Raw genomic sequence first — 17,498 nt, forward strand, 5'->3', positions numbered from 1 at the left:
TTTGTTTTCTTCTTTTCTTGATCTAATGTGATCTTAGTGTCTGTTTTTGTTGTCTCTTGCAGTTTTCTACTTTGATGTCAAATGTTCATGACTGTGTGAAGAGCTTCTGTACATGTATGTAACCTGAATTACCTGAAGAGCTTCTGCGGGCGTGCATGTATGTAGTTCTCTCTCTCTCTCTCTCTTTCTCACTCTCTCTCTCTCTCTCTCAGCCTGATTGGCAATCAAGCCTCTTGGCCCTGACCTGGTAACAAGATTGAACAGGCAGATGCTGGTAAGCAAGGTAGCTCTAGCCTACTAAAGGCTGGGCCTGCATTTTTTTTGAACTTTCTATCAGAATGCATGGCTGTGCTTGGTCAGCAACCTTTGAGAAGCAGTTTAAGGATGTCTTGACTGCGAGGACTGAGGTTGAGGCTCATGGACTTTGGTGGTCTTAACTATATCTTCTGTTACTTAAGAAGTCCCTAAGCATTATGTTTTCCTTGCAGAATCTAAAGGCTCATGAATCTAGGTGACAAATTTTCATATCTCAACATTTCTTGATGTCTCTTTATTTGTTTCCTGTTATCAGCCTTTCTCTTTGTTTTTTCTGAACAGATTATCTTCAAGTGGAGTCTCAAATGGAAGCCAGCTGAGGCATAAAAGAAGAGCCTATGTTTATGGTGAACTTGCATAGCACAGAAACACTAAAATATCTGCATGTGGATGGGAAGGATGGCTCAAAGACATATTAAACCCATTGAGTTGATGTTCTCTGCAAAAGAATTTGCATTTAAATATTTTCTTTGTTGGGATAAAAAAAAGCTACAAAGAAGAGCCTATGTTTATGGTGAACTTGCTTAGCACAGGTACACAGAAATATCTGCATGTAGATGGGCAGTATGGCTCTGAGACACTATTAAACCCATTGAGTTGATGTTCTCTACAAAGGAATTTGCATTTAAATATTCTCTTCGTCGGTATCAAGAAAATTGTTTGCTAGGTTAATTTAGAAGAAAAGACGGATGAATTTTGTGTCATAGTATCATTTTCCAGCAGAAAGGGAAAATGTAGAATCCAGCTGATGTCTTCAACTGTTGAATCGTCTCCAGCACCTTTATAAGGTCCAATGACAAGCGGCTAGGCCCTCTGGCCTCTAGAGGAGAAAGCCGCTACCTTTGGAGATGTTACTCTTCCCACCACTGTATCGGGTGAGCTCAACTTTGCAAATGGGTTCTTGTCAGTGTATATATATATATATATATATATATATATATATATACACACACATATATATATATATGTGTGTGTATATATACACACACACATATATATATATCAGTTAAACAGCGGAATCTTATATTAATGAAGCATCTCCAAGAATATAACATATCTGTAACACAACTTGATTAGCAAAAGTAGAAGATTAAGCCGGGAAAAAAATAAATCCCCACCATGATGACATAATATAGTTATACGATGAGTATCAAACGCGTTTGTCGAGCCTTAATTGAGTCAAGCTCGAGCTCAGCAAGTAACGATGAGTATCAAACGAGTTTGTCGAGCCTTAATCAAGTCAAGCTTGAGCTCAACATGTGACTGCCGAGTCAAGCTCGAGCTGCTGTTGTTGAGCTATTCTCAAGCTCGAGCCGAGTCGAGCTTAAGGTTTCCTTTAGTTGAGCCGAGTTCGAGCTGACTGAACTTGGGCTCAACTCGGCTCGTGTTCACCCCTAGAAAGCCCTATTGGCTCGACTGTCCCTTAGGATTTGTATGGATGGAAGGAAAAAGAGGAAGGAAAGGAAATGAAAGGATTTGCTAATCGTGTGATTAGATGGAGGGAGTAGAAAAGAAGGGGAGGAAAAGAAATGGCGTTGTTGGGTTATTTTTAATCCCTCCAAAAGTGGAACGATTGAAGGAAGATCTTCAAAATGACTATTCTATCCTCATTATTTGAGCCCCTTTTGGACTAAATGAAGGAAAGGAAAAAAAAAAGATGGAAAGAAAAGAAAAGGTAAGGGAAAGAAAAGGAAAAGAAATAAAAGGGAAAAAAGTGGATGGTTAAAAATGCTTGTTTGGATAGAATGGAAAAAAATAAAAAAAGTGTTGAAATCATGTTTGCGTAGGCTATATAAAGGAAAAGGAAAGAGGAAAAATTAAGTTGGTTTATAATAATGCCTCAATAGTTGATAGCGAATATGATACTTCAATTTATATCATATAACTAATATAATATACCAACTTTAAATTAAATAGGTACCACCCTAAAAAAATACTGAATTTATTTTATTAATGTTTAATTTCTAAAATCGTTCATCCAATTTTTTTAATTTGTTGCCATGTACAGTCCACCTATATTTTCTAGTGTCCATGCATATACATATATATGTTTTTTTATATTTATATGTATAGGTGATGAATTTTGGTTAGTTAAATTGTATCATTTCTGTCATGAAACTTACATGGAAAACTAACGATCTACATTGGCATATCCAAGAAGAAAGAAGAATTCATGTTGAAGTATAAATCATGATTTTTACTGCTCCAAAATTGTAAACCAACGTCTGGAAACCAATTCACTATGTTTATTATTTTCAGGCAATAAAGCCTTTGAATGTTCATGATATCTTGAATGTGGTCATTTTGGTTTTTGTTCTTGGAAATCAGTTTTTAAAGTTCCTATCGTCTTTTGTTTGAAAGACACAGAAGTTTAGTCAGTTGAGCGGGTTGAGGGATAAGAATAGGAAAGATCATTTCCTATCTACTACAAATCCAATCTGATGCCTTTCATTTCTTAATTTTTCCTTTTTTTTGCCTGTCCTCATATTTTTTGCTTTCTGGGGCTCATCTGAGTGACGTGTGCGGCACATTATAGTTCATGATGTATATTTTGATTCATCCTATTGGCTCTGCCTAGCCCCAATGGATATAATACTTTATTGGATAATATTAATTTACTTGAATTAATTATACGTAAGTAAACTTGGATAAAAATAAAATCTAGAATAAGGCACCATAAGGGTTTGATTTGTGAAATAAAAATAAAAATGGTATAATACGTCTCCACAAGGACTGATGAATATTAAAATGCTTTTTCTGGTATCATTTTCTTATGGTCACGTTGAAAACAGAGACCCTTTATTCGGCTTTCTTTTATACAGACTAGGGTTAGACTCTTAACTAAAATCTATTTTGTTTACAGTGGGATGCTTGGCAGCTGGGAACATCTCCATGCTCTCTTTGATTGTCGTGGCATTCTTTTCACTCAACGTCTTTACCCAGTTGGCTCTCTCTCCAGTCATTAACCAGTCTACTTGCCTTCTCTTCAGTTATCCTTGACAGCCCAAAAGTTAATTCCAATCATGCTGCTTGAACTTCTATGCAGTACTCTGCCTTCAGCCGTCCCACAAAGGCACCAATCAACTCGACTGCTGCTTTAACTTCTATGTGGTACTCTTCTTTCAACCCACCCACGAAGGCACCAATCAAGGCTTCAACTGGCCAGCCACACACCACATTGCTCAATTCTTCAAATTCTGCCTGGTGCTACATCTTCTTCCCCTTTTGTCTGATCTTAGACAATTTTACATTATAATCCAAATATGCGGAGGGCCCAAGCCCAAACCTTACAATTAATGCCTCCAAAAAGGAATTCCACTGTTTCCCTTGTTGGACTACAAACCACCTATACCAGTGGATCACTGCCCCATTCCAAATGCAGCGCTGCGTGGGAGACCCTCTGCTTTGGTAGAATCCTATGAAAATCAAAGAATTGTTCAGCTTGAAACACCCAAATTAATGAATCATCCCCTAAAAATTTAGGGAACTCCATTTTGGGGCCTTGACATGTCCATTCGCTTCCCATTTGCATTCGGTAAACTCATAGAGGTGCCATTAGGGGTTTGCACACCTGCATTTGTACAGCCATGTGGAGATACCATTGATTCAGGTCCCTTGTGCCCCATCCCTCCACCATCGTAGTTCTTTCCCCTATTCAGCTGATGACTTCCTTCAGCAACGGCATCAGCTCTTGCTCTCCACGTCGCATTATGTGCATCTCTTTCTCCATATTGATCTTCCTTCGTCCTAGTTCACTATTGCTCTTCTCAATCCCCTCCAACCTTTTGGTGATGCAGTATGTTGGAGCAATTGAAGTGGCAGCAGAAGATGAACGTCGTCACCTGCGCAAAATGTTCACCAGAGGCTCTAGTGTTCAAGTGAAGAAGCAGCACTGTCCCCTATAGAAAATAGCAGAGCAAGAGCAAGAGGAAGAACAAGAAGAAGAAGAAGACTGATTTAGGGGTTTTCTTCTAAAGGGCTCCTCACGACCCACTTCAAGAGAGTTGATTAAACATTAAGCATTGCTGGGTATAAACAGCCAGTCCCTTAGGTTTTCCCAAATCCTAGCAGCGGTTAGAGTGAAAGATTTTCTAGGAAAATGTTGAGATAAAGATTAAATTCATCTTATGAGAAGTTTTGAGTAAATCTCGTACTGCAAGGCAGTTACGAGATATCCGAATAGGGCTCAATGGCCACTATCCAACATCTCCTACTTGGCCATGAGACCGCCAGTTTTCTTCTACTATATGTAGGTTTTTTTCATTTAACTACTTACGTGGTTTTCCATAATTGGTTTATCCATCGTAACCCAAACTTTATCCAAGATTTACAGCGAGGTTTTCCATTCAATGATTTTTCCTTCACAACCTTTCAAATATATTTTAGCCCTATATGAGTTACATGTTTTGAAAACAAGTCTTCAGATATTCCCTTAGTTAAGGGATCGGCTACCATATCATTGGTAGGCAAATAATTAACTGAGATTTCATTTTTCTCAATCATTTCATTAACATAATGGTATTTTACCATGATATGTTTACTCTTTGAGCTAACAGCTCAATTCTTCATAAGAGATATCGCTGTCTGATTATCACAGTACAGTTGAACTGGTTCATGAACAAGATCCAATTTCAAGTCTTTCAAGAACCGACTTATCCAGACGGTAAAAGTAGTTGCAACATTACATGCTACATACTCTGCTTCTTGAGTGTATTGAGCAACACATCCATGTTTCTTACAGGACAAGGCTATCGCTCCACCTCCAAAAATGAAAACATACCTTGAAGTAGACTTACTATGATCTTTGCATCCTGCAAAATCTGCATCAGAATAGCTAACTAAAGTTAGCTCATCTGCTTAATAGGACAATTTCAGTCCTTTCATTCCTTTAATATACCAAAAAATCCTTTTGACTGCTTGCCAGTGAGGCCATCCAGGATTACTTTAATAACGATTCACCAGACTGATAGGAAAGCTTATGTCTGGTCTAGTACAAAACATTAAATACATCAGACTGCCCAAAGCTTGTGCATATGGAACACTTAATTTATGTTGTCCTTTAGTAGGACAATCACTCCTACTCAAATTTGCTCCTTTAGCTATAGGAGTCCCAATTGGTTTGCAGTCTAACATACGAAATTTCTTCAAGATATAATCAATATATCATTCTTAGCTTAAACTCAAGATTCTTGAGTTTCTATCTCGAGTGATCTTTATTCCTAATATATAAGATGCTTCACCCAAGTCCTTCATTTCGAAGTTCTTGTTCAGCCATGTCTTCGTTTTGAATATCATGTCGTTATCATTTCCTGTTAGTAATATGTCATCAACATATAATGATAGAATATAGAAAATGCTCCCACTTTTCCAGACATATACACAGTGGTCTAGTTGGTTTGCAACAAACCCAAGTTTTGTAATTGCTTTGTGAAAAGCAAAATACCATTGTCTAGGCGACTGTTTCGATCCGTACAACCATTTATTCAGCTTGTACACTTTGTCTTCCTTTTCCTTGACAACATACCCTTGTGGTTGAGTCATGTATATAGTTTCTTTCAACTCACCATTTAGGAAAGTAGTCTTCACATCCATCTGACAAATATCCAAGTCATAGAATGCTACGATAGCCAAAATTATTCGAATTGATGCAAACTTTGCAACTGGCGAATAGGTTTCTGAGTAGTCAATTCCTTCCTTTTGGGAAAAACCTTTCGCCACCAGTTTGGCTTTGAATTTTTCGACTGATCCGTCAGCCTTATACTTCTTCCTTAACACCAATTTGCATCTAATGAGTTTTCTATCACTAGAAAGATCTACTAATTCCCAAACTTTATTGTTTTCTATGGATTCAATTTCTTCATCCATAGCATTCATCCAATCCGATCATTCATGCGAGCTTATGGCTTCGTCATATGTCAGATTGTCAGACATTTCGTCAATATCTGCTGAATAGCATAGCTCCTCTGTCAGATATACATAATAATCATTCAAATATGAAGGAGGAGCTCTAGGTCTTTTATGACCTAATAACATCTGAGATGACGAGGTAGTCGGATCAGTTGGTTCATTACCAGACTGTTTCTCAGACGATTCCTGCCCAGTTGGTTCATTGCCAAACTGATCTCCAGTAGGTTCATTACCACACTGTTCCTCTGAATAAATCAGATCATCCAGTGTATCATTTCGATATTCAACTAGATCAAAATCTTTGTTATTGAGTTCTTCTATGAACTCTACATCTCTCCTTTCCATAAGTCTCATAGTTGAATGATATAATTTGTAGCCATTGGATCCCTTTGGATATCCAATAAATACACATCTTACTGATCTGTTATCTAGTTTATCCATTTTTGGATCTAGAATTTTCACGTGTGCTAGAGATCCCCATCTCTTCAGATGTCTCAGATCTGGTTTTACACCAGTCCATCTCTCATAAGGAGTGGTTGGGACTGCTTTGCAGGGCACTCGATTTATTGTATACATAGTTGTTAACACAGCTTCACCCCAAAAAACTTTTGGTAATTGTGCACCTGTCAACATGGATCTCACCATGTTCAAGAGAGTTTTGTTACACCTCTTAGCCACACCATTATGTTGTGGTGTTCTAGGCATTGTCTTTTCCCTATTAATACCAAGGTCTTTATAGTATTTGAAGAATTCATTAGATGTGTATTCTCCTCCTCGATCAGACCTTACAACTTTAATATACCTCCCAAGTTGTCTCTCGACTTTAGATTTGTATTTCTTGATTTTTTCAAGTGCTTCTGACTTGTGTCTAATCAAGTGTATATAACCAAATCTTGAGAAGTCATCAATAAACGTTGTGAAGTATAACTTGCCACTATGAGTTTGAACTCTAAAAGGTCCACATATATTAGTATAGATTATCTCCAATAGTTCAGTGGCCCGAATTACTTCAGACGGAAACGATTTCCTTATCATCTTTTTGTATACACACGACTCGCATTTCGCGAAATCATTTGTATTTATGTCAGATATTAAACCCTGTTGTGCTAGAGTCTTCATCTTTTTTATGCTTATATGGCTTACTCATGCCATAAGTTTACATTGACACTCATTGCACAATCGTAATAAGCAGAACTCATTAAGTTTGAACATGCCATGTTCTTTTACAAATTTTTCATGGAACATGGACCTTCCATGTTTTCCCACTATTACTTTTCTTGGAATAAATCGAACTTCAAAACCTTTTCCAGTTAGTGCGGGAACAGACACAAGATTCCTTCTCATGGAAGGGACATACAAAACCTCATTGAGTACGACACTAGTATCCCAACATTTAGTCGATATGCCCCAACTCTCATGACCTCACAATATGAGTTGTTTTCCATGTAGACCTTGTTTGTTGTAGGACTCAGTTCTTCCATGTGAATCAACCTTCCATTGTCTTTGCAATGTGATGAGTAGCTCCTGAATCAACCCACTAGTCACTCAAATCCTCATCAGCAAAAAAACATTTTGACATAACACTTATGACTTCTTTGTTAGAGTCCCCTTGCAGCTTCCTCTTGTTGTTGTGGTCCTGACCATTGTTATCTTTCTTATTCGGAAATTTTTTCTTGTAGTTCTTCCTGATATCTCCAGGTTTTCTGCATCTGTAGCATTTCACTAGAGTTCCTTGAGATTTCTTAGTACCTGCAAAATTGCCCTTAAACTTGCCATCGTTTCGATTTTTAAATTGTTTGGGTCTTACACGCACATAACTAGTAGCAGGTTTTTCTTGGACTGTCATCAGTTCTACATTCTTTCTCTTGTTCAGACATTGTTGTTGTAAAGCTAACTGTATAAGAAGTTTTTCTAAAGTAAGATTATCAAATTAAAGACTCAAGGCAATAACTGTCATATCCCAAGAAGGAGGTAGGCTGCTCAGGATTGTGCTAATCTGCATATTGTTAGATATAACATTTCCCACCATGGCTAAATCTTTAGCCATGATTAACATCTTATTAACATGGTCCATTACATTGTCTGACTCTTTCATCCTATAGCAATTATACTATTCTAACAGTAACTGTACGTGCATCGTAGTAGTGGTGTTGTACTTGGAAGAAATAGTATCAAACATTTCCTTAGCTGTTGGACAATCCTCAAATACCTTGATTTGATTATCTTCCATGAAAGTTAACATGATGGTTTTAGCCATCAGGTCATCAGTTGTAAAGGATTTATATGTCTTTCTTTCCTCATCTGTAGGTTTATCTCCTAAAGTGAGAGAAGGCTCATTGATCACATAAATGAGTCTTTCCAAAGTCAAGGCCAACATAATTCTACGTTTCCATGCATGGAAGTTTGTCTCATCAATTTCTCAGTCTTAGCTAACTCTGAGGCTCCCACTCTTGATGTCATTTCTAAATTGATTTTCCATGACAAGTGAAGAACAACAATAACAAAAAATGAAAAAATTCACAATAAATATCACATCAAGAGGTCTTAAAGAAACTATACTAGAGCATGTACATCAACTCAAACAACATTCTAAAATAAAATTTAGAACAAGAAGACTTTAGATTAAAATTTAGAACATGCATATCTCTTTTCAAAGTTTATTTCAGAACCCTCTTTCTACACTTTTTAACAAGCTAGAGGGTGCTATAAGTAATTTTGCTTAAAAGCGCAGTCTTCCATTGAAATTACAAAATAATTTTTCGGAACCCACTTTTAGCAATTTATAATAACTCTGAGGATACCCAAAAGTAATTTCTGATAAAGTTCCCGATTTCAGATTAAAATAACTTTCGCGAGCCTCTTTTTGAAAAACTTTTTAGCAAAAAATGTTGCGGCTTTAATTTCTGATAAATGTAACAGCCCTTTTGTGAATAACGCATAAATGGTGGACTGTTTTTATAATTTTCAAAGTTAGACTATAAAAGCTCTTTTCGCCCAATTTCTCCTCATTTTTCTGCTTGATACTCTCTCTCCTCTCTCGGGAGCAACTCTCTCCTAGGGTTCGCTGGTCACGCCTCTTCTGCTGCCCCTGCCCGTTTTCCTCCACCACCGCTGTAAGCATGCCGTTCAAATCCACTTCTACCACACAAAGGGCGGCAAGGGTCGAGTCCGATTTGCAAAGAGCAACTTTAAGCCTTTCCAATCAGATTGGGGTTCGTCTGGCGCTTTCGGCAGCCGCTGCCTTCTCCTCAGCTCTCGATCTTTCTGTACTGTCGTTGTGAGGAAGAGAACCTCCCAAAACTTGGAGCAACGTCTTCCTTAATCTCCACTTTCGTTGAGATAGAGATGAACCGGCAGGCCCAGAGAAACGACAAGAGGAGGTTTGCAGGGTTTCAAATGCGGTTTACATCTTTTACCCAAGTTCGACTAGCATGAGAAAGATCTCAGCTTCTGCACGAGGAAGACGACTGAGTTCCATTCCATCGGGCGACTGCTACACGTCGGTAGAGAGGGCAGGAGCAGAGAGCGAAGGTTCTATATTTCCTTCCCTCTTATTCGTTTATTTGGTTTGGGTTTGTTGTATGTCGAGCAGAGTTGGCTGTTCACCGGAGTCGCAGGTTTATTGCTTTTACTATAGCAGATGTTTCCTGTGGACAGTCCCTCTACGAGGGTTCTGATATATATTATTAAAAAAATATTACAGAGCCATTTTTAGGCTCAGCTATGGTCTCTGTCTCTCGCAAACACAGAGAATAAAAGGCGACATAATATGGAAACCAGAGAATTCCAAACCCAATCAATACTATCATGCTTCATGAACTCAGTATCTAGCATGCTTTATTTCAGAAAACAGAACTTGAAACAGCATGATACACATGCGATTAGCATGCTCACGCACTCCACAAACGCCTCAAAGATCAAGGTCAAATTTCACTTACTTGAATTCGACAAAAACCTGGCTCTGATACCACTGTTGGAGCAATTGAAGTGGCAGAGGAAGATGCACGTCGTCACCTGCACAGAATGTTCACAGAGGCTCCAGTGTTCAAGTGAAGAAGCAGCACTGTCCCCTATAGAAAACAGCAGAGCAAGAGCAAGAGGAAGAAGAAGAAGAAGAAGAAGACTGATTTAGGGGTTTCCTTCTAAAGGGCTCCTCACGATCCTCTTCAAGAGAGTTGATTAAACATTAAGCATTGCTGGGTATAAATAGCCAACCCCTTAGGTTTTCCCCAAATCCCAGAAGCAGTTAGAGTGAGAGATTTTCCAGGAAATTGTCGAGATAAAGATTAACTTTATCTTGTGAGAAGTTTTGAGTAAATCTCGTAATTGCAAGGCAGTTACGAGATATCTGGATAGGGCTCAATGGCCACTATCCAACACAATAGCCATTTTTGGCTCTGATACCAGATGTTAGCCACTGGCCAGCACTTCCTATGACATAGAAAAAATAACCACAGCTGCCTAATCTCACCAAGAACTACGTAACACACCGGGCTTGAAGGCTGCCATACCCATGTCAACATGCTGACACTCAGATTTCGGTACAGTGATATACATGGACACCTCAGTTTTGATTTTTGAATAATGTTTGCAGCATTTTGTAGGTTTTGTGTTGAATTTTGCTTTTTTTTGTGGTGTTTTGCATATTTTTTGTAGAAATCTGCATACGTATATACATATATGTATGTATAACTTGTCTTATCCTCATGCCTTCAATTTTAAAAATTGTCGTACCTCATGCCCTTGTAACATGACTTTCTCAACCAAATATAATTTAGGTCGATAATCAAGTATGTTCGGTCCAGCCATTGGTGGGACCCTAACCATTGGAAAAAAAAACATTTTTATTTCCAAAACCATATTCGTCAACCTTATTGGTTATAATAAGGCAGCACTACCGCTGTCAAGTCTGTCTAATGAAACGTTATTCTGTTCAGATTCAGAATGGAAAATGAATTCGGATCTACTTTTTTGAAGACAAATCCAATTCAACCTACAAAAGATCTGATATTTTAAAAAAGGATGGGTTTGGTTATTATGGATGTTAAATAAGAGATTTTTAAATTAAAATTTTCTTTTACAAAAAATTGATCTCATTTCACGTTTTCAGAATGATATTACTTGTTCAATTAACATCTCACTGATGGATTATTTGTTTCTTTTTTGGTCGCTTAGTGTGAATAGTTGAAACCGATTTCAGAAACGAATGAACTATGATGGGGGGCTGGATTTAATACCCTCAAATTGACGAAAATCATGACTGACCATTTGATCTGTATATGTCTTCATTGTCATAATCTGAAAAAAAAAACCCTGCCCAACCTCCATTTTCTATCTAAAAAATTGTTTTCTATGGTCCCTCGCCATTTTGGCATCGCATAGGAAGACCCTCAAGTCAACCAATATAGATAGATAAGGGTTGCAGCGCACGAGGTCTACTTCAAAAATTCTATGGTTGCTGTCACAACCAAGTGCATTTTTTTTTTCTATTGTAACTGAAGCTAGTTATTTATGTTGTGCTGGTGCAGGAAATTTGGTATTATTATAAACAAAAATGCTTTCATTTAAATGGTTAGCCAATACAATCCTCAACGACGTTACTCCGCGTTGAGCGAGAACCAGAGCATCTAACGTGTTCCGTGGACGATGTGGACCTGTTGAACGCGCAGAAACTTAGAAGCTCCAGAGAAATGGAGGAGGAGAGAAGCGGGTGACAGACGGCACGGCAAAGGAGATGCCCCCACACGCACTGTCCAAAGAAGCATCCTTGGACGGTTCAGAAACCTTCAGCAGGGCCGCCATGGCCCATCCGTGGAAGCTGTGTGGGTGATTAGGACAAGCAGTTGACTGACCGGTTCAGCTCTAAGGTCTCCTCTCTGGCTCCTTCAGTGGTCTGCCGTTTCACCTGCGTCTTAGCTTAGAGCTCCGCCACTCTTGCCCTTCAATCAACCACGCTCTCTCTTTTCGGTCTCTGATCTCTTTCTCTGCCCGTTCTGTGCTTTGTTAACACCTTGCCGATGGGGCAGCTGCACGTGCTGAAAGCGCTTGACGTGGCCAAGACACAGTTGTACCACTTCACGGCCATCGTCATCGCCGGAATGGGTTTTTTCACCGACGCCTATGACCTTTTCTCCGTCTCCGTCGTCACAAAGCTCCTCGGCCGCATCTATTATGAAGATGGCAGCAAACCAGACCACCCAGGATTGCTTCCCCCCCACGTCAACGCCGCCGTGAACGGCGTTGCCCTCTGCGGCACTCTCGCCGGCAACCTCTTCTTCGGCTGGCTCGGCGACAGGATGGGGAGGAAGAAGGTGTACGGAATCACCCTCATCCTCATGTTTGCCTGCTCCATCTTCTCGGGCCTCTCCTTTGGAAAGTCCGCCAAGGCCGTGATGGCAACTCTCTGTTTCTTTCGGTTTTGGCTGGGCTTCGGCATCGGCGGGGATTACCCGCTCTCCGCCACCATCATGTCCGAATATGCCAACAAGAAGACCAGGGGAGCCTTCATAGCCGCCGTCTTCGCCATGCAAGGTTTGGGCATCCTGGCCGGCGGGATCGTCTCGATCATCGTCTCCGCCGCATTCATGAACAGCTACGAGAGGGGGCCTGCCGGCAAGACCGTTCCCCAGGCCGACTACGTTTGGCGAATTATCCTAATGTTTGGCGCTGTGCCGGCTGCGCTCACCTACTACTGGCGAATGCGGATGCCGGAGACGGCCAGGTACACGGCGCTCGTGGTAAAGAATGTGAAGCAGGCTGAAGCGGACATGTTGAGGGTGTTACATCTCAAGTTCGAGAATGAGCAGGACAAGAATGTCGCCTTGGATACGGCGACCTCCTTCAGTTACGGCATCCTTAGCCGCGAGTTTGCGAAGCGGCACGGTGCCCACCTATTGGGCACTGCTTCCTCATGGTTCTTCCTCGACATCGCCTTTTACAGTCAGAACCTCTTTCAGAAGGACATCTTCTCTGCCATCGGCTGGATTCCGGCGGCCAACACCATGAACGCCATAGAGGAGGTCTTCCGGATTGCACGCGCGCAGACCCTCATCGCCCTCTGCGCCACCATCCCCGGCTACTGGTTCGCCGTCGCCTCCATCGACGTCATCGGCCGCGTCACCATTCAGCTGATGGGCTTCTTTTTTATGACTCTCTTCATGTTTTCACTCGCCATCCCTTACAACCACTGGACTCAAAGGGACCACCGTATTGGCTTCGTGGTCTTGTATGCCTTCACTTTCTTCTTTGCCAACTTCGGCCCCAACACCACCACCTTCGTAATTCCCGCCGAGATCTTTCCGGCCAGGTTCCGGTCAACCTGCCACGGCATCTCTGCTGCAGCGGGGAAGGCCGGCGCCATTGTCGGGGCCTTTGGATTCCTATATGCGGCGCAGAGCAAGGACCATAAGGAGGTGGAGCAGGGTTACCCCCCCGGATTCGGAATCAAGAACGCGCTCATCGTGCTGGGCGTCAGCAACGCGCTGGGGTTCTTGTCGACGTTCCTCGTGCCTGAGTCGAAAGGAAGGTCTCTTGAGGAGATGTCCGGCGAGGCCGAGCAAGGGCACGACCTTGCTCGCGAGTCCAGATACGGTCGCAATTTTCCAGTGTAACAGGAAAGCCTCTTCTTCGTTCCCCTCTAATCGCTCTTTTTCCTTTCCTTAGGACGCCAGTTCAGTGACCTATGAGGTTGCAAAATATACAACATATGAATCTTAACCTTCTGCAAGCTCTTTTAAGTTCTATGTTACAGTTGCAATCTCTCCAAGAAAGGGAAAACCGATAACGAGGAGAAGATACACATGAGGCATCCAAACAGAGGGAAACCATCGACACAAAATTCACACCAGTCATCCAAAGTTACGGAAGTCACAAAAGGTCCAATATTTCCAACATATACCCAAAAATGAGAAGGAAAAAGCGGGAAAGTGTGAACTGATGTGCTGAACGCAATGAAAGGGCGTCGTTCTGGTGTTTGTCCAGCAATCCAAATAATGCTAGTTATAGTCCATGAGAGCTTTGCGAAGTGTCTGCCGTATTTTGGAGTAGTGGTGGAATAAGTAAAATATAGTTCTGGTGTTTAAGTGTAAAATAGTTCTTTCGTGGTGGAAAAACATACATAAATGTATAACTATGTTATCTAATGAATGGCGGCTTGCATGCCTTCAGTTTGAGGATGAAATCGATGTTCTCTCGTGCTCAACGGGGACTAGGCTTTCACAATTTTCTTAGAAACCCTTTAATGTCCACAACCCTTATCCCATCAACGATTCTATCTCACCTTCACGCCTTACTTCTTTTATTTTCTCCGACTCTGTTTATCTGTTTTTGTAACCACCACCTTAGCGGTCAAGTTATGCGGACAGTTATAAAACTGCATTTGATTTGCAGTATCAGTTTGGATCCAACCGATCATGGGCAGATCTAGATCTGAAATCCAACATTATCTCACTCGCACGTAACAGGTAGACTACTTATTATACTCCTAGAGTATAAAAATACTTATCTTTGAATAACATACTAGTGATAGGGTCAACTGTGTATCGGTTAGTGTAACACAATGGCTTAACCTGCCAAAAAAAAATTTATGTACTTTAGCTATGTTCTATATACCCTAGATCAAATTTTGCTTTCAGGAGTCTCAACACATTGAATCCATTTACATATGATGATGCTGACTATGTTAGACTGAGGCCTCTTCTTACAATTATTTGTTTGCTATTGAATCTAAAATATCCTTTCGGCAATCCAATTTGCTGGCAATAAATAATAAACATGTGTGAAGTGATAAATGATCTTTTTCTCCTACATGTATTTATTAAATCATAAGTAGTTGTTTTCATAGATATGCTCCTATTAGGATGAAGCATTCATGGTCTTCATACAATACATTAAAGGAGCATCACCAATTCATCATTGCAATATATATATATATATATATATATATATATATATATATATATATATATATATATATATATATATATATATATATATATATATATATATATATATAGAAAGACTATGAATGATTCAACCTAATAGGAGCATATCTATGAAAACAACTACTTATGATTTAATAAATACATGTAGGAGAGAAAGATCATTTATCACTTCACACATTTTTATTATTTATTGCCAGCAAATTGGATTGACGAAAGGATATTTTAGATTCAATAGCAAACAAATAATTGTAAGAAGAGGCCTCAGTCTAACATATTCACCATCATCCATGAGACCCTCACAATGAAGGAGCAGAAATCATTATTCATTTTCTATACTATAGCAAAGTTGTCTCACCCTTGTGAGATTTGTGCATAAACTGAATAATTAATTTTTTATTGTATAAATCACCAAAAGTCCAACCCCTCTGAAAGAGTCAACTTGAGTTCTCAAAGATAACACTCTCAATCCGACTAAAATAATCAGAGCCCTCGGATCTAGCTACTAGGTATACATGATTTTGTATGATCCAGTCGGTCTTATGATCTTTAGTGTAAGACCTCATCTTGATTCAGTCAAACCGATGTTTTAGTATAAATATATGCAAGATGACACTAATGCATAGTGTCTAAGATTCATTGACATCTCAACATACAAAACCTATCTTGCTTATCAGTAAGCATCCCGAGGTCATGCTCATCTTATCTCAACTCACCTTTCATATAACGCCTAAAGCAATCAGTTCGTGTGAGCAAACAATCTCAACCTGGTTGCATGGCCGAACATTTATATGTAACATTCTCTGAAGTATTTATCACACAAAAGTTTAACTTTTAGATTCAATTAAGCCCCATTGTTATTGCATGTTTTTTTAATACTTCAGTATTAATTGGCTTAGTCAATGGATCAGTCAACATTTCACTAGTGTGAATATAATTTAACAACACTTTTTCTATCTAGACATCTTGCAGATACTTACATTTAGTATCAAATTGTTTAGTTCTACTATAAAACTTTTGATTCTTTGTATATGCAATCGTTGGTTGATTGTCACAATACACAATTATTGAGATATTTGCCTCAAAGACAATCCCAAGATTATTAAATAATCTCATCAACCAAATACCTTCTTGTACTAGCATAGGTTGAACTACAAATTCAACTTCCATGGTTGAGAGGACTACACATGTCTGTCTCTTACTAAATCAAGATATTGCACTGAGGTTAAGCAGAAACACATACCCTTATGTGGATTTTCATTCGTCGGGTCTAATTTGCATTTGTGTAGCCTCTTATATTCAAATCTCCACCTTGACATCATAGAGTCAAATTTTTAGTGTTTTTCAAGTACTGCATGATACTCTTAATAGCTTTCAAATAAACATAGCAAGGATTTGAGTAGTCTCGACTGACCATATCGATGGCATAGCATATGTCTGGCCGTGTACACATAGTTAGGTACATTAGACTGCCAGTTATATTTGAATATGGTACTCTTGGCATTTGGTTTTTCTCATCTAATGTTTGTAGACATATTTTTATTGACAGAATATTGCCTTTTTTCATTGGAGTATCAAGTAGTTTGCAGCTTTGCATATTAAATCACTTTAAGGCATTCATTATGTACAATTCTATGAGAGAACAAGAAGTCTTTTTGAGCGATCTCTTTTTATTTTCATTGCTTAGAATAATACTATTTTACCATTGTCCTTCACATCAAAATGAATAGACGACCAGTGCTTGATTGATTTTAGTAACTTCATGACATTATTAACTAATAGTATAGCTCAATATACAATGAAATAATCACAACATTGTTTTTGTTATTTCATATAAGCACAATCATTTTTATCAACCATATCGAAATCATTTGAAATGATCATCACATGAAATGTCAAATACTATTGTCTGATGATTACTTAAGCCCATAAATAGATGGTTTGAGTTAACATCTTTTGCATTCATAACCTTTAGCAACATATCCCTCGGGTTGTTCGTGTAAATTTTTTCATTCAATTCTCCATTAAGAAATGTCATCTTTACATCCATATGATTTTATTCCAGATCCATATATTAAACATTTCTAATATGAGGCAAATAAAAGTCAACTTGACTACTGGAGAAAATGTTTTATCATAGTTTAGACCCTCCTTTGTATCCATTTGCAACTAAGCAAGTTTTAAATCTTTCAATGGACCCTTGACCATTTCTCTTTATATTCAAAAATCATTTGTTATGAATAGCCCTTCTTCTTGGAGTAAGATCAACAAAGTCCTAGAATTTATTGGTGTTCATGGATTTTATCTTTTCTTCCATGGCACTCTTTCAATTTTCTT

The 17,498-nt window shown here is 39.1% G+C and overlaps 1 protein-coding gene across 1 annotated transcript; it reads left to right on the forward strand.

Annotated features, from left to right (window-relative positions):
• Positions 1-11,798: 11,798 nt before the first annotated feature.
• LOC116266239 (probable inorganic phosphate transporter 1-3) lies at positions 11,799-14,401 on the forward strand. The gene has a single exon (XM_031647371.2). The coding sequence runs from the start codon at positions 12,240-12,242 to the stop codon at positions 13,830-13,832; it is 1,593 nt and encodes a 530-aa protein (XP_031503231.1). The 5' UTR covers positions 11,799-12,239; the 3' UTR covers positions 13,833-14,401.
• Positions 14,402-17,498: the final 3,097 nt, after the last annotated feature.

This window comes from Nymphaea colorata, chromosome 12 (genome assembly GCF_008831285.2).
Source record: "Nymphaea colorata isolate Beijing-Zhang1983 chromosome 12, ASM883128v2, whole genome shotgun sequence".
NCBI classification, from domain to species: Eukaryota; Viridiplantae; Streptophyta; class Magnoliopsida; order Nymphaeales; family Nymphaeaceae; genus Nymphaea; species Nymphaea colorata.